General features: G+C 50.2%; 1 protein-coding gene across 1 annotated transcript; it reads left to right on the forward strand.

The window, feature by feature from the left end:
• The first annotated feature begins 3,632 nt into the window (after nt 1–3,632).
• CMBL (carboxymethylenebutenolidase homolog) lies at nt 3,633–27,984 on the forward strand. The gene is made up of 6 exons (XM_045999360.1): nt 3,633–3,831; nt 17,149–17,382; nt 19,360–19,467; nt 23,692–23,834; nt 25,932–26,023; nt 27,102–27,984. The coding sequence occupies exons 2-6, from the start codon at nt 17,168–17,170 to the stop codon at nt 27,279–27,281; spliced, it is 738 nt and encodes a 245-aa protein (XP_045855316.1). The 5' UTR covers nt 3,633–3,831; nt 17,149–17,167; the 3' UTR covers nt 27,282–27,984.

Below are 27,984 nucleotides of genomic sequence, written 5' to 3' on the forward strand. Positions count from 1 at the left end.
TCTCGTAGGGAAAGCTAAAACAACTTTGGAAAGATAACCTGCTGTGTCTGCTGAGTCATAGTTCTTCCATTTATTAAGGAACTCCGTGAAATCCTAGTGTCCGCTGACCCCAAGTATTTCTGTAAGAATGTAACTTTAAACACTTTTTTAAGAGCCTGGGTTACATGTTAACTTGTGTGATGAATTTTCCAGAGGAATTTGGAACTAAAATTGGGGAATCTGAAAAACTGCCATCTTGGGTGTTGTGAGAAATTTGTGCATTTCAGGATAAAAACAAGAATTTATGTGCAAGTCTGCCCCTCAGTGTGTTCTTGGTGATAACACTCTGGTGGCTTCTTGGTGATAATTGAATAATTATTCAGATGTGGAAAAAAAAAAACCCCGCAAACACCTACCCATTATTTTGCAGAAATTCCAAGGCAGTAGGATAATTTGATTACAGACATTTCAGACTGGGATATAAAGGGATCTGTTTGATGATAAATCAGTGTATCCCCAGCGGATAACAATGGGGAGGATGGGAAGAGTGCCCACCATGGTGAGATGGGCTGCCAGTGTGTCCTCTTGGCTGGACCCAGCCATTTCCCCCAGAAATCCCTTTTCTCGTATGTTTCCAGTTTGATTGAGCTACAGGAGATATTCTAGCCTGGGAGTTCCACCTGTCCTCCTTCAGCTGGGCTTTTCTTGCTGAACTCAGGATATGAAACCATGGAAGGTCGACAGCGACATGACTTGCATAGTTTATTCTAGTTCAATCAGGTCCTAAATTCTGTCCATTATAAGGGTCGTCAGGGAAGCTTTTTTGAAATACGAATTCTGCCTGTGTCACTTACGAAGATTCTGGCTCAGGAGGTCTGAGCCCAGGACATCCGAATTTCCTTTGCAAGCTTCCTAAGTGGGTTTGATGATCAGTTAAGTGGGTTCGCTAGTCCCTATTCTGGCCTTGGTTCTCTCTCTCTCTTTTTTTTTTTTTAATTTTATTTATTTGACAGACAGAGATCACAAGTAGGCAGAGAGGCAGGCAGAGAGAGAGAGAGAGGAGGAAGCAGGCTCCCCGCGGAGCAGAGAACCCGATGCGGGCTTGATCCCAGGACCCTGAGATCATGACCTGAGCCGAAGGCAGAGGCTTTAACCCACTGAGCCACCCAGGCGCCCCTCTGGTCTTGGTTCTCAAAGTGTGGTCTTTGGACCAGGAATGTCAGCATCATCACCCAAAATCTTGTTGGACGGGCAAATTCCCAAGGTCCATCTTGGACCCCTCTGAATCAGAGGCTCTGGTTGGGGCCCTGCCCTCTGGTTTCCCAAGCCCTCCAGGGGATCTGGAGGCTAAAATTGGAAAACCATATCTGGTGTCATCCCTCATTTTATAGTTAAGGAAACCAAATCCAAAGAGAAGGAACATGTCTGTGGGTTAAGGAAAATTGGCAGGAAAGGAAGCATTCTTCATTGAGCTCTGGTGTTTTCAGAGTAGAATACTCATAGCCTCTGCTCCGAGAAACCTCAGGTCACTACATTTGTGTAAACAAGGCTTTCTTCCAGGAGAACATGATACTTACCCAGTGACCGTGTTTATAGTACAAAATGCCAAAGGAATAGTTCTTTAGGAATGTAGATGAGGGAATTGCAAAAGAGTTGTAGCCAGGGGGGCTCAGTGGGTTAAGCTCTGCCTTTGGCTCAGGTCATGATCTCATGGTCCTGGGATGGAGCCCACCTCAAGCTGCCCGCTCAGGAGGGAAGTCTGCTTCTCCCTCTGCCTCTCCCTCTGCTGCTCCTCCCTGGTCGTGTTCTCTCTTGCTCACTCTCGCCTTCAAATAAATAAATAAAATCTTCAAAAAAAAAAAAAGAAGAAGAAGAAGAAGAGTTGTAGCACTCAAGCAAGCTTCATGGAGAAGAATTCTGAAAGCTGAAGATGATTTGTATAAAGAGTAAGACAGAGGGCCGCCTTCTCCCCAAGGTGGGAAAGCCGCAGGAAGGAAAGGGCAGGGCAGGAAGGAGTCCAGCCAGGCTCTAGTGAAAGGTACAAGTTAAATGATGAGTAAAACCGTCAGAAGGATTTGCTAGATCCTTTTAGGAAACAAGGTGGGAAAATGGTAGGAATTAATTGCTTTTGAATACTGTGGCAGAGGCGTATTTTGTAATAAAGTGCTGCCTCATAACATTTGAATCTACAGCACATTTTGCAAATTGAGACTGATGGGGAGGCAACTATTTTTTTTAAGTAAATTTAACACTGAGCTAGCAAATTGCAGCAAGGCATAGAGTCTTGAGATTATGAACTATCGCGTGTTAACCACTGTGTTATTAAATCAGAAGTTAGTAATAATGCTTAGGGAGCCAAATTAGCAAATAGAGAAAAATGACGTGTCATTAGTCGTATCTGGTCTTTCTATGCCAATGGTACTTCCAAGATGCTGGAAGGTGCTTCAAAACAGTCTTATAGAAACAATTTTGTGTATTGATGGAAAACTAGGCTTGTCTAGAGGATGTCTTCCAGGCTGAATCTCATCTTCCTTTTTTTATTCTTTTTATTTTTTTGATTCTCATCTTTTAATGTCTTGGAGACACCTGACAATTGTGGAAGTTGCATGTAAATGGTAGACCCCGAGACTGTCCTGTGTCACCCGCCCTCCTTTCCCATCCCCTGGAAGAAAGCCACTTTGCCTCCTTCTACACTTTCAACAATTTTTTACTCTTTATAAATGCAAATGTGTGGTTTTTTGGGTTTTTCTTTTGAGCTGTTCTTTTGAAACATTTCTTTCTTTCTTTTAAAGATTTTATTTATTTATTTATTTATTTATTTATTTTTTAATTTATTTATTTATCTGAGAGTCGGGGAGAGAGTGCATGTGAGCCCAGGGAGGGGCAGAGGGAGAGAGAATCTCAAGCAGGCTCCAGGCTTGTGGAACTGGAGGGGGCTTGATCTTACGGCCCGAAGATCACGACCTGAGCTGAAATGCAGAGCCGCATGTTTAACTGACGGAGCCACCCCCGCGCCTCTGAACTCGTTTTGACATCCGCCTGGATCCCTCATTAATGGATGAGGAGTGGAAAATCTTTAACACGGGTCATTTTCACACGTGTGTGAGCATCGTGATTCTACCTTTGCCCGAAGATTACCCTTGAACAGCCCAGCTGTCTCCCTCACAAACCTTCCTGCCGCTCCTTCTGTCTCACTGATTTGCCCTCTCTCTGCACGAAAGATCCCTGAAGGAAAAAGTCACCTCTGCGGTCCTGAGACCTGGGGTTAACTTCTTGTGGCCTCAGAAAGCTGCCCCCCTTTTCTCCGCTGTCACTGGTTTTCCTAATCCGCCTTTCTTCCTCTTTTCTTCGCATTTGCAGCCAACGGAATTGGTTATGACAACTTTCGGTGACCGAAGCATGAAGTGGGGGACAACGATGAATATGGAACTATGTAACAGTTTATTTTTAAAAAACGGCCTAATCCAGATTTACAGCAGGGAAACCCCAGGTCCTAGGAGGCCGGCGCTCATGCAAATTTCACGGGCCCGGGCGACTTCCTGCTTCGGGCCTTCCTCCCGCCTCCCCGCCTCCCCCTCCCCCCGCCCCGCCCTTCTCCCCGCCCTTCTCCCCTCCCCCCCGCCCCGTGCCCTCCAGGTCTCCCCTCCCCTGCCCCTCCCCCCCCTCCCGCCCGGCCTTCGCGGGAGGCTGGGAATCCGGGGCAGCCACTGGCCCGCAGGGATCCGCCGCTCTCCGTCAGCGCGTCCACTTCCGTCCCGGCGGGAGGCGCCTCCGCCCCGCCCGCCCCGACAGTCCCCGGGCTCGGCGGGCCGTCTCCGCGCGGGGAGAACGCTGGCTCCGGGCGGCGGACAGGTACGTGCACTGCGCGGGCCCAGCCACGCGCGCAGCCCGCTCAGCTCTCCCCCGAGCGCGCGTTTGCAGGAGGTAGAGCGAGTCCGCCGTGCGCGCAGGTCACGAGCCGATCAAGCCCTTGTTCAAAACCTGACTTTGTACCAAAGCGGCATAGCACCTTGTCACCGCGGAAAAGCAGCCCCGGCCAGCCCGCCTTGGTGTGTTGTCCCGCATGGTTTAGCCACATTGTTGGAAAGCGTCGTTGAAATCATACTGTAGTACGGAAACTCGTGTTAAGTTTTTCCATTTACCTGGTGCCTTTCTTTCATGCCACCGAATACTCTTTGGAATTTACTGACCTACAGTTGGACCTATGGTTGTCTAGTTCTTACCAGCATAAGCCTGCGGGGAGAATGAGCGTATCTGCATCAAAATGTAGCCGAACCAAGGGAGAGTTTGCCCACCAGATCTGCAGCAAGCCGGTAAAAATGGACACCGAGCTTTTGCAGAGCAGAACGCCAGCTGGTTTATTGCAGTGGCGCTACCCAGGAGAGCAGAGAGCCAATGCTCAGAAGTCCAGAATCCTCGGTGGCTTGCAAATGAGGGCTTTTAGGGGCAAAATTCGGGGAGGGAATCTCCTGAGAAGGTGGACACTGCTGATTGGAGGCCCATGAGGTCATACTAGCAGGTGACCACTTTGTCTGTGCCCTGGAGGTCTTTTCCATCTCAGGAGGTTTGGAATCTGCAAAATATCTCTATTCCTTACGTTAATAATTTAAGCAAGCATTCTTACCCTTGACCCTAGGGCTGCGCATTTCTTGACTGGGCTGGCTGTGCCTGGGGCAAATACAACCTGTTGTTTTCAAAGCCTACTGAAAATAAGGTGGTCAGAAGTGAGCCCCGCAGGTGTCTGGGGGAAGGGCTGTCCAGGCCTCAGAAGAACTTGAGAGAAGGCCAAAGGCGGCCACGTGACTGGCATGCTCGCAGGCCAGCGGGTACTGATCGGTCTGCCTTTCTAATGCATGCTGCCTAGACCTGTACCCTCCGGAAAATACAGGCAGGATTGCTGACAAATAAATATCTGGAGTTGTTGGCGGTTGTAGGATCATCGTGGGGTGGACAGATGAGTGGGGCGGTAGCTGAGCCTTCCCAGCTCCAAGATCGGGAATCAGTGGCCAGGCAAGTTTCTGCTTTGTTTACCCAGTACGGGGAAAACACCGAGCCTTCCCGCTCAGCCACTGCTTTCCTGGTACCTTTTAGCCTGTGTTTGGCTTGCTGATGGTTTCCAGATCTCTGAAAGCTTCTAGCGATTTATTCCGTGATAGCATTGCTGGTTACAGTCCCATTGACGCCAGTTCCCTTTGCCCGTTGAAATCTGTTTTCTCTGTTTCTGTTGGAGAACGTCATTGCATGGGGAAATCTGACTTACGAATTATTGACATCCTTGAGGGTATGAGAGCAGGAAAGCCAGACTCGCTGGACCACACTTTACTACCCGTTTCTTGCTTTTTGACTTCCAGTGAGAAAAAGGGACTGTTGTTCCATCCGTTGTTAAAAGATAATTTTCAGCGAGAGGTAAAATCGTGACTCTCATACAGATATAAAAAATGAGCACGTGTTGGGACACCCGGCTGCCTCCATCGGTAGAGCGTGCGACTCTTGATCCTGGGGTTGTGAGTTCGAACCCCATGTTGGGTGTAGAGATTACTTAAAAAAAATTTTTTTTTAAATGAGCACATTTTGAAAGATTCTATTTCATTTATGAAAGAGGGAATCAGGCCGATATTATAACTGATTCAAGAGAGGAGTCAGGAAGCATGGAGATGTATGGGGCAAAGGAATGCCTCAGAAAGGTTCCAGTTAGGAGAGAGAACAGGACATGTCAGCCCCTGGGAATTGACAGATCAGATAGGCACCAGTGATCCCTGTGGGTCTTGACTTGTGATATTGTAGAAACCCTTGGTATGTGAAGCAGGGCTGTAGGGTGTGGGAGAACAAATTATTCATTCATGGCATTTGCTAAAGAATGGAAAGCAGACCTTACTCAGGACCATCGGGATAGGGGTAGGGACCAGTAAAGTGGGGTTTTACAGTGGGGAAGAGAGATTGGGCTCAACTCCGGAAATAACAAAGAAAAGTGGGAATTTAGAGCCAAAGAGTGGAGCAGGGGTCAGTGGGTAGAAAATGGCTAAGAGGAAGGAAGCATCACAGGGGATGGGAGTTCTGGAAAACCGACCAAATGGGTTCTTGCAGAAGACAAGCCCGCGTGATCAGACCTCACCCCGGGGTGGCTGTGGGTGTTGGCAGTGGAGAATGAGGAACCAGATTAGATTTGGAGAGTCAGGGATTCTGTGAAACTGACTTAGAGGGATTCTTACTGGAATGGGACGTGGCAGAGACGTCCTCGGAAACCCCCAGATCAGGGTCTGTTTGAGAAGAGAGTTCAGAGCAGCTTGGTGAAGGAAGGAGTCTTGGTGAAGGGACTGTAAGTCACTTTGGGAGAGTGGGCCTTGAGGTCATTCACAGTCTTGTTGCCTCTTGCATGAAGGTCATGGGCGGATGGTGAGATGTTAGCGCTGTTAGCCAGTGTGGCCTCCTAAAGAAGGTGCCAGTCAGGGTCTCCTCTGCAGGGGCGCGTCTTGGTTATCCTTGGTGCCATGAGGAGCTTCTGACTTCCAGAGGCTTCACTAGTGGAGACCACAGATCCGATCTCGAGGTGGCCAGTGAGTGCTGCCAAGCCCCCTGCTAGGAAACAGAAGAGCCCTTCTTCTTCTGTTTATTTATTTATTTTTTTAAGATTTTAAGTAATTTCTGCACCCGACATGGGGCTCAAACTTACAGCCCCGAGATCAAGATTTGCATGCTCTATAGACCGAGCCAGCCAGGTGCTCCAGAAAAGCCCTCCTTGACACATTTTATGAGGCTCCCATCGTCTGCGTCAGACCCACTGTCCCATCCCTGTGGGTTCCCCCAATAGGAGGAAACCTTTTGCTCACTGTGAGCGACCTCACGATGGATGTCACACAGAAGAAACTGTGTGTTTTTTGGGGACAGCCTCTGTCTTCGGTGGCACACCCTTCTGGGTCGTCTGATTCTGGCCCCTTGGTGCCACCACGACTCTTTGTACGTCGCTGGTAACCAGTGAGTGAGTAATTTCTGTCCCCTCTGGTGAAGGATCAGTTGGCTTCCTCCCACCTGTGGGAAAATCTGTTTTCTCTCCTTTCGCGATCTCAGATTTCTCTCCTTTCGCGATGCCTTTACTCCGCATACGTTTGTGCTCTTTCCTTCTCCCTTCCAACGAGCTGTCACAGCTGCCTCATTCCCTCCTATTATATGAGTACAATAAAATTCTTAATGTGCTCATTTAAAAAAAATCTTATGAGACTCATCTTTTTATTTTTTTTCTGAAAAGTCTCCTTTAACAAAGGTGTCATTTGGGGAGGGGCGGGGCAAAGCCAACATCCTGAAAGGGATGTCCAGACATTGTGTGTGTCCTCCAGTCAGGAGAGCTACCCTGAGGCTCTTTCCCTAGGAGCCACGGCAGATAGAGGTCCTTGGAAAATCTGCTTGACCTAGAACACAGACCAGTGTTGTGCCATTGACGGGTCTGGCTGGAGTCCAGCCTTCCATACCCAGGCTCTCCTGGGCTGCCCCTTTGTGCAGATCAGTCCAGATGGTGGCTCTCCTGGCCACAAACTTCCCTTCTAGAGAGCGGGTATCAGTTGAAGATAAAGAAAAAAGATTCAGGCTCAAGGGCACTTTGAAATGGCCAGGATTTTTTGTGGTCTCTGCAGTCCCATAGGACAAGTCAGGTAAGAAATCAGCCTAAGGACATGCAAATTGTCAAGGAAGAAGTCAAACTTGCACGATTTGTAGATGACATGACACTCTGTAGAAAACCCAAAAGACTCCACCAGAACATTGCTAGAACTGATACATGAATTCAGCAAATCGCAGGATATAAAATCGATGAACAGAAATCTGTTGCATTCTTGGACACCAATAATGAAGCCACAGAAACCGAAATCAAGGAATCGATCTCATTCACAACTGCACCAAACCCGTAAGATACCTAGGAATAAACTTAACCAAAGACGTAAAAGATCTATACTCTGAAAATCATAAAATACTTAGGAAATTGGGGCATCTGGGTAGCTCAGGTAAGCCTCTGCCTTTGGTTCAGGTCATGATCTCAGGGTTCTGGGATGGAGCCCCGCATTGGGCAGGGCTCTCTGCTTGGCAGGGAGCCTGTTTCCCCACTCTCTCTGCCTACTTGTGATCTCTCTCTCTGTGTCAAATAAATCAGATCTTAAAGAAAAAATACTTAGAAAACAAATGGAGGAGGACTTAAAGAAATGGGAAAACATTCCATGCTCTTGGATTGGAAGAGCAGATGTTATTAAAATGCCTGTATTACCCAAAGCATTTATACTTTTAATACAATCCTTAAAAAATACCACCAGAATTTTTTATAGAGCTAGGATAAACAGTCCTAAAATTTGTATGGAACCAAAAAAGACCCCAGACAGCCACAGCCGTCCTGAGAAAGAAAAGCAGAAATGGCACATCATGATTCCAGACTTCAAGCTCTATTACAAAGCTGTCATCATCAAGACAGCATGGTACTGGCACAAAAACAGACACATAGATCAGTGGAGCAGAATAGAGAGCCCAGAAATGGAGCCTCAACTCTAGGGTCAACTAATCTTCAACAAAGCAGGAAAGAATGTCCAATGGAAAAGAGACAGCCTCTTCAACAAATGGTGTTGGGAAAATTGGACAGCCACATGCAGAAGAATGAAACTGGACCATTTTCTTACACTACACACAAAATAAATTTGAAATGGATGAAAGACCTAAATGTGAGACAGGAAACCATCAAAATCCTAGAGGAGAACAGAGGCAGCAACCTCTTTGACCTTGGCTGTAGCAGTTTCTTCCTAGACATGTCAACGGGTGCAAGGGACACAAAAGCAAAAATGAACTATGGGGACTTCATCAAGACAAAAAGCTTCTGCATAGCAAAGGAAACTCAACAAAACTAAAAGGCAGCTTATAGAATGGGAGAAGATATTTGCAAATGACATATCCAATAAAGAGTATCCAAAATCTATAAAGAACTTATTAAACTCAACACACTGAAAACAAATAATCCACTTAAGAAATGGGCAGAAGGGGCGCCTGGGTGGCTCAGTGGGTTAAGCCGCTGCCTTCGGCTCAGGTCATGATCTCGGGGTCCTGGGATCGAGTCCCGCATCGGGCTCTCTGCTCAGCAGGGAGCCTGCTTCCCTCTCTCTCTCTGCCTGCCTCTCTGCCTACTTGTGATCTGTGTCTGTCAAATAAATAAATAAAATCTTTAAAAAAAAAAAAAAGAAATGGGCAGAAGACATAAATAGACATTTTTCCAAAGAGGACATCCAGATGGCTAACAGACACATGAAAAGATGCTCAACATCACTCATCATCAGGGAAATACAAATCAAAACCACCATGAGATACCACCTCACACCTGTCAGAACGGCTAAAATTAACAACACAGGGGACAACAGGTGTTGGCGAGGATGCAGAGAAAGGGGAACCCTCCTACACTGTTGGTGGGAATGCAAACTGGGGCAGCCACTCTGGAAAACAGTATGGCAGTTCCTCAAAAAGTTAAAAATAGAGCTACCCTACGACCCAGCAATTGCACTACTAGGGATTTAGCCAAAGGATTCTAAAATACATTCAAAGGAGTACGTACCCCCTGCTGTTTATGGAAGCATTATCAACAATCGCCAAACTATGGAAATAGTTCAAGTGTCCATCGACTGATGAATGGATAAAGAAGTGGTATATAGGGGCACCTGGGTGGCTCAGTGGGTTAAAGCCTCTGCCTTCAGCTCAGGTCATGATCCCAGGGTTCTGGGATCGAGCCCCACTTTGGGCTCTCTGCTCAGCAGGGAGCCTGCTTCCTCCCTTCTCTCTCTCTGCCTGTCTCTCTGCCTACTTGTGATTTGTCTGTCAAATAAATACATAAAATCTTAAAAAAGAAATGGTATATATGTATGTGTGTGCATACGCGCGCGCGCGCACACACACACACACACACACACACACACAATGGACTACTACTCAGCCATCAAAAAGAATGAAATCTTGCCATTTGCAATGATGCGTAAGGAGCGAGAGTGTATTATGCTAAGTGAAATACATCAATCAGAGAGACAAATACCATATGATTTCACTCATATGTGGAATTGAAGAAACAAAACATGACTATTTGGGGGGGGGAGGGAAACAAATCATGAGAGACTCTTAACTGTGGAGAACAAACTGAGGGTTGCTGGAGGGAGATGGTGGGGGTGGGCTGGATGGGTGATGGGCGTTATGGAGGGCTTGTTGTGATGAACCCTGGGTGTTGTGTATAAGTGATGAACCACTGGTCTCCACTCCTGGAACTGACGCTAAACCGTATGTCAACTAAATAGAATTTAAGTTAAAAAAAAAAAAAAAAAGGAAAGAAACAAATCAGCCGAAGCAATCAGCTGTCCACAGAGAGTGCATCGGACGTAAGATTTGCCACTGTTGGTCCTGGATTGTTGTGACTTCTCTTACTAATAATAGTTTTATAACCGAGCTTGTGAAAACAAAACCATGAGGAATAGTTTTAGATCTTCTTTGCATAAATGACTAGCTCTGAATTTGTGTTTCTTTTAAAATTTAGTTATTTTCTTTCTAAAGTATCCTGGGAGGTACAGGAAAGAGTCTAACAGCCACCCATATTCACGTGACCCCAGCTTAAAAAATGTGAACATTTTGTCCTTAATTGGAACTCTCTGAGACAATAAAATGTAACAAATGCAGCTAAAGCCAGCAGTCTCCACCCTCTCTCCCTCACCAGGAACCACTGTCTAATGGTGGTGTGTTTATTCCCATGCGTTATGACAGTATATTTATTAGTAAAAGAAATATTATTTTTCTTTTTGTATTTACTTAGCATCAAAAAAGCTGTTGTCTTTTTATCTAGCATTATGTTGCTAAGATGTATCATATTGGTTCCTATACGTGTTCTTTGTTTATGAGTGTATTTGTTTCCTGTGGCTGCCTTAACAAATACGAACCAGCTGGGGGACGTAAGACAACAGAAGTGTATTCTCACGGTTCTGGGGGCCGGAAGTCTGAAATGAAGGTGTCAGCAGGGCCCTGCTTTCTCTGAAGCCTGCAGAGGGGAATCTTTCCTTGCTTCTCCCCTTGTTTCTGATGGTTGCGAGCACTGCCCGGTGTTCCTTGGCTTGTAGGAGCCTCCCTCCAGTCTCTGCCTATGTCTTCATGGGGCCTTCCTCTCCATGTGTCTCTGTATCTGAATTTCCCTCTTCCTACAAGGATATTAGCTGCCGGGGTAATGGCCACTCTCATCCAGGGTGACCTCATCTTAACTTTTGTGTTTTTTTAAAGATTTATTTATTTATTTGAGGGGGGAGGGGCAGAGGGAGAGAGAGAGGGAGTCTCAAGCAGACTCCCCGCTGAGCGTGGAGCCTGATGTGGGACTCAATCCCAGGACTCCGAGAGATCATGACCTGAGCAGAAATCAAGAGAGTCAGACCCTTAGCTGATTGAGCCAGCCAGACACTGCACCTTAACTTGATTACTTCTACGAAGATCCTATTTCCAAGTAAGGGCACGTTTATAGGTTCTGGGAGTTAGGACTTGAACATGTCTTTCTGGGGATGTAAGTCAACCCACAGCAGTGGATACATCACAGTTTATCCTGTTCTCCTGAAAGTCAGATTGCTTCCCGTTACTGGCATCACATCTGTGCCACCGAAAGCATCTTTTTCCATACTCACCACATATGGGCATGAGTGTGCGTGCGTGTGTATGTGTGTGTGCTTGCATGCACACAGAGGTCTAAATTTTTCTAGGGAATGGAAATCCCACACCCAACTGTGGGATTTCTGAGTTGCAGGGTATCTGCATCTTTGACTTTGCTAGACCTTGTCAGAGTACTTTCCAGAGTTTGTATCCGTTCGTGTTCCCTCCCTTTTCCCTGCATGCGTACGGACTCTTGGTGCTAACAGACATTTCCCAGTCTGCAAGGTGCGGATTGTATCTGTGTCATGTACAAAATAGTACGACTTCTTAAATACCAGTGAGGTTGGATATCTTTTCATAAGTCTATGTGCCATTCAGGTGTACCCTTTTGTGAGTTGCCTGTTCATATCTTTGAAGAATTTTTCTCTTGGGTTGTCTTTTTCTTATTGATTTGTATGAATTCTTCCTTTTTATTTACTTTTATTTTTTTAATTTTTTAAAAATATTTTATTTATTTATTTGATAGAAATCACAACTAGGCAGAGAGGCAGGCAGAGAGAGAGAGGGAAGCAGGCTCCCTGCTGAGCAGAGAGCCCGATGCGGAACTCGATCCCAAGACCCTGAGATCATGACCTGAGCCGAAGGCAGCGGCTTAACCCACTGAGCCACCCAGGTGCCCTACTTTTATTTTTTTTAAAGATTTTTTCTATTTATTTGACATAGAGAGAGACAGTGAGAGAAGGAACAGAAACAGAGGGAGTGGGAGAGGGAGAAGCAGGCTTCCTGCTGAACAGGGAGCCCGATGCAGGGCTCTACCCCAGGACCTTGGAATCATGACTTGAGCTGAAGGCAGATGCTTAACGACTAAGCCACCGAGGCGCCCCAAGAATTCTTCCTTTTTAAAAATTTTTAAAAAAGATTTTATTTATTTGAGAGCAAGAGAGAGAGAGAGAGAGAGAGCACACAGGCAAGGGGATTGGGAGGCAGAGAGAGAGGGAGAAGCAGACTCCCTGCTGAGTCAGGAGCCTTACATGGGGCTCGATCCCAGGATTCTGGGATCATGACCTGAGCTGAAGGCACACACTTAACTGACTAAGCCACCCAGGTGCCCCAAGAATTCTTCCTGTATCTTATCTAGACATTAAATCTTCTGCTTTGAGAATGATATTTCAATCTTCCCCACCTCTACCACTCCTGGGGTATTTTGAAGCAAATTCCAGACATGTAGTTATTTTGTCTGTATATACGTTAGCATGTAGCCGTAAAAGGTTAAGGATTGTATACATACAGACACACACACACACACACACACACCCATCTCTGTGATAGTATTACCCCCCTAATAACAGTAATGCTAAGTGCCATCAAATATCCCGTCAGCTCGGTTCCCCCAGTTGTCTTACAAGTGGATCTTACATTTGGCCACTGCTGTGCACGGACTTGTGTCCCCCTCAAGTCCATAGGTGGGAGCCGTAACCCTGGAGACGTGTTGGTATTTGGAGGCGGGGCCTTTGGTGATTCTGCTTAGAGGAGGTTGCGAGGGTGGGGCCCCAGGATGGAATTAGTGCTCTTGTAGCAAGAGCCGGAAAGTGTGTTCTCTCTGTGGGTGCCTGTGAAGACACAGCCAGAAGGTGGCTGTCACGAGTGAAGAGGAGAGTCCCTCTCGGCACCGAGCCTGCGGGCATCCCGATCTGGGACGTCCAGCCTCTGGAGTGGGGAGAAATACCTTTCTGTCCTGTCCGCTGCCCTGCCTGTGCTATTTTGTTATAGAAGCTCAAGCCGCTAATACACACTTCGTGGACTTTATTAACCCTTTTCCTTCTGGTTTGTGTTTTTTGGGTCTAGTGTAAGGAATGCTGCTTTATGCCAAGGGTCAAGCAAACGGTGTTCTCTAACAGGTTCCTTCTGCTTTCCTCCTCAGGCTTCTCTCCGTCTGGCTGGGCTGCACAGCGGTGGGGGGGCTCCACTGTGACCCGTCCGCTCCCCTGGGTCCCTGAGAGTCGTTGTGTCTTACCCCCATATCCACCTTATGCCCCCGACCTCCAGAGCCCGGTCTTGCTCTGCTCCATCTCTCTGCCCTCTTCGGACCACCGTCCTGCTGTGGGACGGGGCTGGAGGGACACAGCCTCAGGGACTGTGTACATTTCCCTGGTCCTTCATTTTCCCTCTTCTCCTGTCCCTTCCGACCTTCCCCCGCCGTCCCCCTCACTGCTGACACGGCTCTCGGTTCTCTGAGCAGAAGCAGATAGGGGACACCCACACAGCCTCCTGCCTTCCCTCCTGGGACCATGGAGGACCCACCCGAGCTTCTGGGGAAGCTGACCTTCTCCCTGGGCTGACCCTGTGCCCCTCGCGCCGTCAGTTTGGTCTGCTGGTGCTTTGTTTTCCGCTCTGAGCCCCCATTCTGACCCGTATGGAAATGTGCTGACCCTTCTTCATTATCAAACGAGGGCGCCTGGGTGGCTCGGTTGCGTAAGCGTCTGCCTGCGGCTCAGGTCATGGTCGTAGGATGGAGCCCCACATCAGGCTCCCTGCTCAGCGGGGAGTCTGCTTCTCTCTCTTTCTCTCTCCCTCTGCCCATCTGCTGCTCATTTTATCTCTCACTTCTCTCTTTGAAATAAATACATAAAATCTTAATAATTAAAATATAATAAAAATAAATATGAAATAGGTAATAAAATATAATAAAAATAATAAATAAAAAATTAAAATAAAATTAATAAGTAAAAAGACTGTTGCCCTATCTTCCCTCCATCTTCTGCTCACTCCTTTTGCTCCCGTTTCTGGCAAAAGTCATGAAGAGCTTCTGTGTTCACCGGGTCTGGTTCTCTCCTGCCATTCTCTGCAGCCTGCTGCTGTCTTGCGCACCCCGGCCGTCCAGACCTGTTTTCGTGGAGGTCACCCTGACGTCCACCTTGCTTAGCCCTGTGCCTCTCTCAGGGTGTCTTGCGGAAGATCTCGGTCTATACTCTGCCTCCTAGAAACTGTCTTCATATGGCTTCAGGCCCGTGACTTGGGGTTCCTCCCCCTCACTCGCTGTTTCTTCTCAGACTCGCTCGCTTGTTCCTTCTTACTCCCCAGAGCCTTTAATGGTGAAGGTCTAGGGGGATCTTCTAGATCCTTCTCTTCTTTATCTACTGTCGTTCGCTTCATGCTGTCATTCACTCTCAAGGTTTTAAATACGATGTGCAGCTGCTTCTCATTATTTACACTGCAGTTGGACAACACCGGGGCTGGGAGTGCTGACCGCCGTGCAGTAGAGATCCGCCTAGGACTTTTGATTCCTCAGAACCTAACTCCTAATAGCCTACTGTTGATTGGAAGCCTTGCCGGTACCACAGACAGATGATTGACACATAGTTTGCATGTTAATATGTGTTAAATACTGTATTCCTGCCATGAAGTAAGCTAGAGAAAAGAAATTTTTTTGAAAGATTTTATTTATTTATTTGACAGAGAGAGAGAGGGAGAGAGATCACAAGTAGGCAGAGAGGCAGGCAGAGAGAGAGGGGGAAGCAGGCTCCCGGCCGAGCAGAGGGCCCGATGTGGGGCTCGATTCCAGGACCCTGAGATCATGACCTGAGCCGAAGGCAGAGACTTAACCCACTGAGCCACCCAGGCACCCTGAGAAAAGAGAATGTTAAGAAAGTTATAAAAAAGAGAAAATACATTTATGGTCCTAGAGTGTATTTATGGGGAAAAAAGCCACGTGTACGTGGACCCGTGCAGTTAAAACCTGCATTAAGGGCCAAACGTGGTCAAGGTTGATAAAGTCAGGTGGATAGCAGACTAGCAAATCCCGAACCACAGCTCTGAGCCTCTGGTCCCATTTCTGTGCATTGGTCAATGGGTCACCCCGTTTTATGTGTGTTTCTGAGTAGAGACGCCTTACTTAATAATAGAGTTGATTCATTGACATTGAATCTGCCATCAGCGGGTTTGTCTACCGTCCGTATTATCTTTGGGGGCTCATGGAGCCCTTAGGATCACGAGACAGCTCTTCGGCACTATGCCTGGAGTCTGTTCATAAACAATGAAGTCGCCATCGAAAGCGCAAAATGCGGAAGGTGTGGGACCCAACAGAAAGTGAGCAGATCTTTGTGCGCTGTGGGGGCTGAATGAGGAGGCAGAGCGTTGCCTTGTTCGACCTTGGCAGGGACCGTGTGGGTCAGTGACTCAGGTCTGCCACTGCTCTCCGGAAGTCCGTGGATGATGGCGAAAGCACGACAAATACTGATTTTGGAGTTGCAGTAAAAATTTTGCAATGAGGCAAATTCATGTGTATGGAATCCGCAAAAAAAAAAAAAAAAAAAAAAAGAGGCCGGGCTGTGTATTGCTGACTCTTTCAAGCTTGTCTTTCCGCTTGGACCCCTGCCCTGATCTTGTTAGGAGCTGCCACTCAGCTTGTCCGGCAGACGTTTCCCGACTTACCACCCCACTTTTAAGACCTGATCTCCTCAAACCTGCTCGTCCTGAGTCTCCCCCCCTTCTCGTTGAAAGAACGCGCTACCCTCTTCCAGTTGCTCGGGCAAAAAGCCCTCACCGTGGGGCGCCTGGGTGGCTCAGTGGGTTAAAGCCTCTACCTTTGGCTTGGGTCATGATCCCAGGGTCCTGCTCAGCAGGGAGCCTGCTTCTTCCTCTCTCTCTGCCTGCCTCTCTGCCTACTTGTGATCTCTGTCAAATAAATAAATAAAATCTTAAAAAAAAAAAAACCCTCACCGACTCCTCTTTGCCTGGTCCGCCCCTCCCCTGCCAACAAAACCAGTTGGCGGTCCCTGCACCTGGCATCCAGACCCCAGCCACCCTCAGGCTGTCACCTTTGCCGACCCTCTTCAGGGGTAGCGTCTTTTGTCTTGGATTGTGGAAGTCTTGCCCTAAGGAGGTTTGCATTTGCCTCTGCGGGGTGCCCAGGGATCTCGCTGCCCCGGGTCAATTGTTTGGTTCATTTCACCATCTGCTAATTTCTACTTTGAAGGGAGAGGGGAAATTTTGGGGGATTGGTTTCTTTTTTCCCTCCCTGGGCTTTCTAACCTTCATTCTAGCCCTTGTTGGTAGAGTTTTATTTTTTTTCTTTTGTCGTTTTTTGTTTTTATTTCCCCCAATAAATATAAACCTTGGGGGCTCTGACACTGCGTGGGGTCTCAGTCACAAATCCCCATCTCGGGGGGTATTAGCGCTTGTTCCTGGGTCTAGCCTGCTCCCCAGGATCGCCGGGCTCACTCAGTATCTGCTCGTTGCCACCGTGACCCTGGCTTCAAGTCTCCTCTCCAATCCTGGCTGGGGATTATTCCCTTTATGGGCTCCACGATTCTAATTTTTATCTGTTGGTTACATTCCCTCTGGTATTTCTAGTGTTTGTAATGGGAATGGATTCCTGTTAGCCCCACTCAGAATCACAAGTTACCAGCGATTTCCTCCATGAAATACACGATGCATATAGTTAAAATGAATTCTTTTCTACACTCTTGATTTTAGTTTACTTACTGTTTATTATCTTTGGATTTGCACCATTCGGAACATAATGCATGTTTCGCTCTCTCTCTGTAGCCCACCTTCAATCTCTGCAATGGCTAATGAGGCTCATCCTTGTCCGTGTGACATTGGCCACAGGCTAGAGTATGGAGGGATGGGACAGGAAGTTCAAGTCGAGCACTTCAAGGCTTACGTGACCAAGCCCCCCTTCCACACGGGCAAGGCTGTGATCGTCGTTCAAGATATATTTGGCTGGCAGTTGCCCAACACCAGATATATGGCTGACCTGATCGCAGGAAATGGATACACGTACGTAGGACGTTCTGTTCTTTTCCTTAAATTCCTGGAGATTTCTGTGATCTGTTACGGTCCCTTCAGGGAAAACAAAACCAAATGCAAAAAACCCCACCTGCATCCTAAGTTAGGTTACTACTTCCTCATCTCAAGGTACACCCCCCCTGGCCCGCCCCCTCAATGGGGAATGTCACGTGAGCGGAATACCACCTGGCGTCCAGAGGCTGCCCACTGCACCCAGTCCCCCGTGGGGGGGGCACCCCGTGTTACCCCCTCCCCCCCCCCCGCCCGGCAGGGCTTCAGCTCCTCCTTGCCCTGCCTGGGCCTGTAGACCCCTTGGACTCAGAGGGAGTTACTGGCGGATGTGGGGCCTGCCTGGGCAGAGGCGCAGGGCGCCTGGGGCAGGCCTCCCTTGCGGCTCTGGAATGGATCTGCTCCTTGGCCTTGGACAGGTCTCAGGCGGGTCAGATTTTACAAGCAGGGCACCCATGGTTAGCCTGGGCGAAACACACACTAAACACAAGCGGTCAGGGTCCTGTCCGAGTTTCCGGGGGTTCTAGAACGGTGCTGTGAGACCTCACTCATCTCCTGAAGGTGAGGCCTTTGCCGGATTGAGTATTGAGAACACACCTGTCTGCTTCCCATCACGCCAGGTCCTGGCACAGTGTCCGTAAACACGGAGGAGAGGGGCCGGTCCTTCCCTCCAGTCTCAGACAGCCTCCCACCCACCAGCCCCGAGTGGGGCGCACTGCGATTTCCTTTGTTTTCTCAAAAAGCTGCAAATCCAGTGTGCACCGACCTTGTTTTCCGACCAGAGAAATCCATTTGAAGGTCACACGCCCACTGTTGTGTGACTCAGCATTAGTGCAGACGGCAAAGAGGATTTGCACTTGAGTTTTCACTTTTTCATGCCCCCAGATGTCTGGAACAGGAGGCCACATGACTTACTAGGGGCAAACCCAGTGAGAAGCACCGTAGCCAACCCCGGTTGTACTGAGGCTGGGCTGGATGGACCCCTTGCAGAGGGCATTACAGGGATGTGTCCTTCATCCTCCCAGTGACCCCGCAGGCTGGGCCTTGGTGTGGTGGCTTCCCTTGTCCTACGGTGGGTCCTTAGCTGGAGGCGGAACACAAATGATGAGCAAAGGCTCCCATGACTTACAGAGCTCTCCCACTTATCCAGCTCGCTTTGCCGCCAGGATAACCCGCTGAGGTTGGCCGTGCCGTCTGTTCATCAGACCGAGAAAATGAGGCTAAAAGTGACTTAAGGTCACGGGGCAGGCGGGCGAGGTGCTGGGGCTTGAACTTGGGTTCTTCTGACGCAGATTCCAGGGTCCCTTCCACCCTGGCAGGAAGAGCCGGGTTCCTTCATCTGTGGCCAAGGCCTTTATTCTAGGAAGCGAGTCTCTGGCCCGCACGGTGTGGACCCAACCTTGGGGCAGGGGGCGGGGGGTTGACTCGCGTGGAGGAGGGACGCAGACTCGGGGAACTGGCTTGTTTTCTCTCTGCCGCCTGTTTTAGAACCTGCAGGAGACCTTTCCCTCTGGGCAGGAGGTTGTGCCCTGTCGGCATCCTGGGCGGAGGCTGGGGGAAAAGTGCTTAGTCATCGTGACTGGACTCGTGACCCAGGTGTACCCTCTGACCTGGGGCTAACGCAGAAGGCCAGCTGAGCCAGGCGCCTGCTCCCGGGGCGGGGGAGGGGGCTCTGGGCTCCGTCCTGGGCCATCCGTCCTGTGGGGACTGTGCCTGCGGGATCGCCTTGTCATTTCAGATGGGCTGGGCTCCGAGGAGGCTGGCGGAGGCCTGGCACCTTCCGTTGCGAAATCCCCAGTAGTCTGGCCTGGTGCCAGCTGGCCTCTCTGATGCCATCACGCTTGGCCTTCGTGGTCCCCACTGTGAATCAGAATCACCAACGTTAACAGGCTTCTTCATGAATGTCAGCAAAGCCCGGCAGCTCCGAAACGAAGAGCAATGAATGTCCCTGTTTGACAGGACCATCGTCCCGGACTTCTTCGTAGGTCAGGAGCCATGGCACCCGTCTGGGGACTGGTCCACCTTCCCGGAGTGGTTGAAAACAAGAGATGCCAGGAAGATCGATAAGTAAGTTATCGCCCATGTTTGTGGCCCCCCTGCCACCGCTCCCGTCCCAGGATCCCCAGGAGAGCGGAGGCTGCAGGGAGAAGCGGGTACTGCTTCACTGTTCAGACACCCCCCACCCTCCCTCGTGTGGGACTTCCAGGGCCATAGCTAGTGCCTCAGGAAACCGGCTTTCATGGAGCCTGTGTGTGGCCTGGAAGGTGGGACGCCAGCAGGCTTTCTGCTTCCCTCTCTGAGCAACTTTGTGGCGCTCGTGCCAAGGGAACGTTGTGGAAGGGCCACTTTGTGGGTGGCCCGATTTCCCTTGACAGGGGTGCTTTCGAGGTGCACAGGGCCAACGCTCCTTCCGTCCTGTCCAGGCTGCAGAACCATTCGAGGCAGTGGGCGGAGAAAAGAAGCTGGGTCAGGGGCTTGCCCCATTAGGGCTCAGCTGACGGGAAACCCAAAGAGCCGTCCCCTCCCCCAGCCTAGACCTGGCCCCCCGCCTCCCCCTCTGAGAGATTTCAGGTCTTGACCTCCAGGCCCATCAGACCAGGACTGCCATCTTGCCAGGATCCAGGGAGCAGTGAGAAGTAAAAGAGGGGGTTCCCCCCAGGATTTCAGGTTTTTATTGGATTAGCTTCTGTGGCCCAGAAGCAAGGAGCAGCGTGCTTAGCTGCCGTCCAGACAGCTCCTTCCGTCTGGGCTAAGTGCGGAGGGGGAAAGGGGCCGGGAAGGTTCTCTGATGCCAAGCTTCTCCTGAACAAGTCAGTGTGAGCTGACAGGGCAAGGAGCAAGGGAGGTTCCCCGAAAACCAGCCCCGATTCACCTTGGCCATCTGTCCTTCTGAACCTTCTTCTTCCCTGTCACCGGACGTGAGCCTTGGGTTTGATAAGCTGCTCCCCAGCTGAGGTTGGGGAAGCTGCTAAGAATGTGGGGCCCTGCCCATGGGCATGCGGTCCCTGGTTCCTTCTTCCACCAGAAAGCCCTTCAGGAGCTGCACCCAGGGCTGGTGGGCCCCAGGCAGACCTCTGCCCCTAGCCCAAAGGGGCCTGGGGCCCTGCTGAGTGCCCCGGGGCCTTGCTGAGTGCTCCTACCTGGCTTCTCAGCCCCGTTTTCATGCCCCACACTCACTGGGAACCCCCCCTCGCAGGGGCCTGTGCTGTGGGCTACACTGGGAGCTCCCGGCAGGGCCGAGCTTGTGGGCGGGAGACCAGCCCAGCAGTGGCCCCGGGGACTGTCTCTGAGACATCAGCTGCCTTGTCTTCCTCTGCCCCATCCTGCGGAGTCTTCCTGCAGGGCTGTGTAGGCCTGGCTCCTTCGCCTCAAGTCAGGGGGGCCCTCAGCAGCCACCTTGGCTCTGAGCCTCCCTGAGGAGCTGGTTGGGGCCTGTGTGGAGACTGTCACAGCCGGCTGCTCCCCCTGCCTGGCTCAGCTTCCTTCCCTCCCCTTCCTCAGCATTGGCCCCGAGATTCCTGGCGATAAGCCTCCTGCACACTTAACCTTTTCCTAGTCCCTCCCAGGAGGCCTGCACCCCTAACCTGCAACCCCAAGAAAACCAAAATGAAGCCAGATGTGGAGAGAAAAATTAGAAGTAGAAACACAAGAGAACCACAGAGACCGGGATGCGACTGTGGAATTCAGCTTTCCGTGGAGGGCTGGGGTCAGGGGAGAACAGTTAGGACCTTTGGCGACTTTCTGAGGAAAAACTGTGGGAGGGTCTGCCTGCCATTTGTGAGCACAGAGCAGAGTTTCTGGCAGATGTCGGAGCAGCCCAGCAGTACTGTTCCACAGGGGAAAAGGAGAGCCATGCGTTTTAAACAAAAATGAGACAGAGAAACACTGGGGCACCTGGGAGGCTCAGTCGGTTAAACGTGTGACTCTTGATTTCAGCTCAGGTCATGACTCAGGATGGTGAGATCAAGCCCCATGTTGGGCTCCGTGCTTGCTTGAGATTCTCTCTCTCCCTCTGCCTCTGCCCCACACCATTCCCTGCCCGTGTGTGCTCTCTCAAAAAACAAAGGAAAGCAAAGCAAAACAAAACAAAAAAGTGGCAGGGTGGGGGGCGATAGAAACACTCACTTTGAAAGGAGACTGAAATCCTTGTATCTGGTCAAGTGTGTTCCTAAGTGACACAAAACCCATCTTGAATGCTTACTGCTTAAGCAGTCATGGGGTTTATTGGTTTATAGAGCTGAAAAGAGGTAGTTTCTGGCTTTGAAACAGGGGTTGGTTCCTAGTACAGAAACTATCTCCGGGACTTGCCTTCCAACATTTCTCTACTAGGTTGCCTGTACACTGGCTCCATTCTCAGGCAACCCTTGCCTCTGGGTGACAAGATGGCTGCAGCAGCTCCAGCCTTCCACCGGTCCCTTTTCCAGCAACCCAGCAAAATTCACATTTTGCCCTAATGGCTATGGCTTAGTCATAGGTCTGTCCTGGAATCAGTCACTGTGGCCAGGAAATGGCTATGCTTTCTGCTGGTCCGCCTGCACCACACACTTCACAACTGGAACCTAGTGCAGAATCCCCCAAGGTATATGAACCAAGCACTGGTGGGTGGGAGGAGAGCTTCATCCAAAGCTGAACCCTGGTGCTTCCAGAAAAGTAGGGAGCACGTGCAGAGCAGCACCAGCAAAGTCATGTTCACACGAGCTCAAGTGTTTTTATAGAAGTGACCTCTTCCTCCTCCTCTCCTCCAATTAAGGCAGTTACTCTTGAGATCAAAGCATCCGAGGAAAAATTAAAACCCCAAATGTCAAGAACTATTGCTCTTTCCATGTTATTTTGCAGAATTACTTAATTGCCACTCACGTGAGGACTGTAAGTGCCCTGTACTTAGCAGTAGAATCCATTTATTTAAAGGTGCTCCAGGATATGCTATGATCAAAAGGGAGAGGCAGAGTGCAAGGGAATGGCTTGCTTTCCCTTTTTAAAGCTGTAGCATTTCTTCTTTATCCGATCAAACCAGAACTTTCTGGCTGGCCTTGCTTCCCTACCTCCGTTTGGGTGTATTGCTTCTAGCTGAAAATACACTGAGTTCCCAACAAGCAATCTGCAAATAAACCATTTGCAAAGACGGGGCCACTCCTGGTGTTCTTCTGGCGTACAGGGTGCTGGCAGCTTTCCAAGTCCCGCTCTGCTCGTTGGGCACGGGAGGAGACCTGCGGTCCCAAGTCGGGGTGTTAGCTGCGGGAGCTGCCCGGCTGGGGCTGGTGTCTGTCGGAGGCGAGCAGGCTGGGCTGCTCCGTGGGGGGTGGGGGGTGGATCTTGGGATCAGGTCTTAGGACACTGTGCTTTGGCCTTTGGCCTTTACTGGGAGGCTGCGGAAGGCCAGGGCTCAGCTTTCAGCTGGGCTGTGAGCTGGTGTGATTTGTGGTTTGCGAAGAGCCCGCCCGCCGCTCTGTCAGGTGGTTGGAGGAGGCTGTGCTTGGTGGAGAGACCTGTGGGGAGAGCCGTGGGGCGATGTGCATCACGGCGGCAGTCCCGGGGGAGGACAGAGCCCCAAAAGCAAGAATCGCAGACCGCGGAGGCAGAGCTGCTGCGGATCCCCGTGACTGCCCCCTGGGCCGAGCACCTGCTGTCCCGCGCTCGCCCCCTGCGGGGTGCGAGGGGGAGGGGGCGAGACACGGGGTGCTCACAGAATGCCTGTCGACTGTTTTTTTGCCCGCCCCCCGCCCCCGCCTTATTGCGATACCGTTGACCCGTCACGCTGTGTGAGTGTAAGGTGTGCTGGGTTGACCCAGCGCGTTTCTGTGCGAAATGACTGCCGCCCTAGCCTTCGGCAACACCGCTGTGCTGTCCCAGGGTTACTTTCTTTTCGGTGGCGGGAACACTCGGGGCCGGCGCTCTCCGCGGCCTGCGCGCACGGAATGCAGCGGTGTCAACCGTGTCCCTAACTCTGTCCCCGCGGCACGCTACGGCCCGGGGCTCGCCGCTCTCCGAACCGGAGTCCGCGCCCGCATCCCCGCACCGGCGACCGCTCCGCGTCCGCGTCTCCGAGGCTGGCTCTTCAGGGTCCACCTGCGAGGGGCCTCTAGCCGCCTTTCTTCTCTTTCTGTAGGATTTCCTTCAAGAGGGCGAGCCCGGGGGGTGGGGGGAGGGGCATTGGGAGAAGCGGGCTCTCCGCCGAGGGGGAGCCGATGCGGGGCTCGATCCCGGCCTCCAGGATCGCGACCTGAGCCGGAGGCGGTGGGTCCGCCGACGGAGCCGCCCAGGCGCCCCTGATTCTCGAACTTTCTGTTCCAGGGAGGTGGACGCCGTGCTGACGTACCTGCGGCGGCAGTGCGGCGCGCAGAGGATCGGCGTCGTGGGATTCTGCTGGGGGGGCGTGGCCGTCCACCACGTGATGATGACGTACCCCGAGCTGCGGGCGGGCGTGTCCGTCTACGGTAAATCCGCCTCGCGCGTCGGACGCGGTGGACGCGGGAGGCCTGGAGGAGGGACGGCCCGTCCGCCGGGGCCGGGCTCTGCAGACCCGAGAGTGGAGGGGCGGGTGGGGGATGCCGGAGACGGAGCTGTCCCTGGGACCCGGAGCCCCGGTCCCCGCGCTGTGCGGTCGGGACCGTCCCCGAGCCCGAGGGCGCAGGGGGTAACCTGTATCTCCGGGATCGTGGTGACTCTCCGGCCGCGTTTCTTCTGAGGGACACCGTGAACCGCTGTCCCAAGACGGGAGGGTCCGGCTGCGCGGTGCAGGCTAAGGAAGGAGGGCAGGGGAGGGGAGAGCAGTGCAGTGGTGCGTAAACGCTCCAGCGGGACAGACCGCCGCTGTCCTGGCAGTGAAGCAAGAGCACGTGTGCGCGGGGACGTGGCGTACTAGGTCCATGCTGGAGAAGCAGACCATTAAAATGTTTAAAAAAAAAAGAAAGAAAGAGGGAAAAAGACACAGAAGGGAATCTGGTTTTCTTTCGTGATCGTATGTCCTACCGTTACAGACCGAGGATTCCTATCTGGATCAGTGGTTGTTCGCTGTGGTGATTTTGCTTATTTTTAGCATTAAAAAAAAAATCCTTTAAATATACTGACTTACACCGACGAGAATACGTTGTCAGTTGGCTTTGGGCACAACGGGGATGACTGTCCCCTTGTGTGAAATGCAGGCTCTCCTGCGTGGACGCCTCGCCGGCTCCCCCTTCTGGCCGCTGTTGCGCACTGCGTGAGTTGAGGGCCTTGGCAGGACTCAGGAGACGCCCGGGGGCATCGAACCTTTGCTGTCCAGCAATGCATGGTGGCCTCAGTAGAGGGGGTCAGCACCTCTGTGGAGCGTGGCCAGCCCTCCTGTGGCTCCCTGCTTCCTAGAGAGGGACTACAGGGGAGGGGAGGCCCTCTGGGCTGCTTGGCTTTGCTGTGCTGCCTACCGGACATGCAAGCAGGAGATGCCCATTGTTTTCTTCTTCCTACTGACTTGGACCCTGTCCCGACCACACCTGAGCCAGGCTCGTCTGTGAGTCCTCTTTCTGGGAGGGACCCGGGCTCTGTCCTTGGCCCATTGGGGCAGCTTAGTGAGAATCCCCCAACTTCGGATGTCTGACCACATTCCTCACCCCCAGCCCAACGGATCGCATGAGCTGGAATTCCGTCACGTCCTCCGGCCAGAATCCGTCTCACTCTGATGTTTCCTCTTAGTCATTTTCCACGCGCTGCCCCCAGGCACTGCTCCTCGGCACTAAATCCCCACTTGTCCTGGTTTTCGGGTTGAGCGATTTCTCTCTCCTATAGCCAGACCTCATTGTGGTGGTCCTTCTTGAATAAAACTTCCTTCACAATGTCAGAATAATTTCCTTTAACACTAGTTACCTTAAAGTGGCTTCAGATCGCGGACAGGTCATGGGCAGACCCCTGGCCGTGGTCTGAATGCCGAGGGCAGAACAGCCCCTAAACAAAGAACAGGCTTTGGACCAAATGCGCACTAAAATTCTGAAATGAAGGATGAAAGATAACTTGTACAGACGGCCTGTGAGGACCGGGTACCGCACCTGTGACGTCACACCCGTGATGTCACAACCATGGTCTGATCAGAGCACCAATAGCCTGGGGAACAGCTGCCCCACCTTATGTATGAAGTCACTTGGCAAACTGAGGTCCGACGCTGTGGGGCTTCTGTGGATTGAGAGAGACTTCTAGAGCAGGAGGGGTCAGATGGTCCAGATTTGAAAGTTTGTCCCCTATTTGTAAAGGAAGTCATCGCCACACAAGGGAGCGTTTTTTAGGTTGCTCCTGTCTCTGGGCAGGCCAGCCAGACAGCAAGGTCTAATTCCACTATTTCTGGCCTGACTTCGCAGGAAGCAGAGAGCAGGACGTTCTAGCTAGGTAAGTTTCTCTCTGAGACTGATTTTGTAGGCCAGGCCACTTCTGTGGAATTACCGAAAAGGAAATAAACTGAACCCCCAAAGCACATATTTTACTTTGAAAAATCAAACCAAACCCACAGAGGTTTCTGAGGCCCATGTTTGGAAATCCTACCCCACATGTCTGTCCCCATCTTCCAGGCATTGTCAAGGACTCTGAAGATGTGCACAGTTTAAAGAACCCCACGTTGTTCATTTTTGCTGAAAATGATGCTGTGATTCCCCTTGAGCAAGTAAGTTGGCATCTTGCCTCTTTTCATTTTTTTTGAAGGTTTATTTATTTAGAGAGAATGCGTGCTTGTGAGTGAGTGGAGGGGTAGAGGGAGAAGGAGAGAGAATCCTTGAGCAGAGCACGGAATCTGCTGAGCACGGGCGGGACCCGGGGCTCGATCTCATGACCTGAACCGAAATCAAGAGTCTGACGCTTAACTAGCTGAGCCACCCAGGTGCCCCTCTTCTCATTTCTATTTTAATAACATGACTTGACCTTTCAGGGAAAATGTCCCAAAGGTTCATTTGTTGCTCCAAATATTTTTCAGTGTTAAAGTTATAAAGGTGATGGGGCCCCTGGGTGACTCAGTGGCTTAAGCATGTGTGCTCAGCTCAGGTCATGATCCCAGGGTCCTGGGATCGAGCCCCGCATCGGGATCCCCGCTCAGCGGGGAGCCTATTTCTCCCTCTCCCTCTAATGCTCACCCCACTTGTGTTCTCTCTCTCTCTCAAATAAATAAAATCTTTTAAAAAAACCCCACGAGTTAAGATAAGGTGTGTGTCCTTAAAGATGTGGGTGTGGGGCACTTGGCGGGCTCATTCTGTGGAGTTTACAACTCTTGACCTTGGGGTCGTGAGTTTGAGCCCCACATTGTTGGGGGGGGGCTTACTTAAAAAAAAAAAAAGCTGGGCGTGTTCAACCCAGTATGTTGATAAGAAAAAAGCAGAAGAAAACTGGTTCAAAAGCAGTCATTTAGAAATTATTGTTATTCATAACTAATACATTATATTAATACAAATTTAAAATAATTTCTATTTGAATATATTGAATATTTTGTTGTATATTGAATGGTATACCAAAGATATTAATACAGTTTCAAAGAACTGATATTGTATCATTTTTATATTGCTTGGAATCCTCTCCTTTGCCAGAGGTTATAAGGACTGTGTTAGGTATAAAAGTAAAAAATTCATAATAGCTACAAAACTTAAGGCCCTGATGTTAAGTTTCTTTTCTGAGCATTCCGAGAGGATCTGGGGACTGGAAACCATGACTAGACTGTTAAAATCATACTATCATGAAATCCTTTTGTCTGTCAGGTCTCTTTGCTGACCCAGAAGTTGAAAAAACACTGCAAAGTGGAATATCAAATTAAAACATTTTCTGGGCAGACCCATGGCTTCGTGCATCGAAAGAGAGAAGATTGTTCAGCGGAAGACAAGCCCTATATTGATGAGGCAAGAAGAAATTTACTTGAGTGGCTGCACAAGTATGTTTAGCTGTGGCCAAGCGTAGCTTCCTCAAAACAGCTTGCTTGCACCCGGAAACGTGCTTTGGGATATTTGGATCATTTGATTTAATTTTCACTTTATATAAATCAGGGAATCCTGAAACTCATTATTTCCTCTGTTAATGCATGATATAATTTAACTTTTAACATGTAAGAAAGCCCCTAAACAAATTATTTGAATGATAGGGTCATATCCTAACTGTAAGAACCCAGGGCTGCTGGGGCACCTGGGTGGCTCAGTCTTCAGCTCTGGTCATGATCCCAGGGTCCTGGGATTGAGCCCCGCATCGGGCTTCCTGCTCAGCGGGAAGCCTGCTTCTCCATCTCCCACTCACCCCTGCTCGTGTTCCCTCTCTCGCTGTGTCTGTCTCTGTCAAATAAATAAAATCTTTAGGGCTGTTTATGGACCCGCTGACAGCTCCGATGTGGACTTCTTGCGTTTTAATTAAGTACATCCTTTAAAATGATGAGCGTGGCATAGCTGTGACGCACGTGAACTATAAACTCAGATTCAAAGCCCAGCTTCATGGGCATTTGTCCTAATACGGATCGGTCTGTCACGTTCATACATTGCACTGTGAGAAATCCTGAAGTTGAAATAGGGTTTCATTGACCTAATTACATCAAGCCAATAAACTTACTTTTTGAATGTGTGGCTTTTTCTAAAAGCTAATAAAGAATGATGGATTACA

The sequence above is a fragment of the Meles meles genome, chromosome 3 (genome assembly GCF_922984935.1).
Source record: "Meles meles chromosome 3, mMelMel3.1 paternal haplotype, whole genome shotgun sequence".
NCBI classification, from domain to species: Eukaryota; Metazoa; Chordata; class Mammalia; order Carnivora; family Mustelidae; genus Meles; species Meles meles.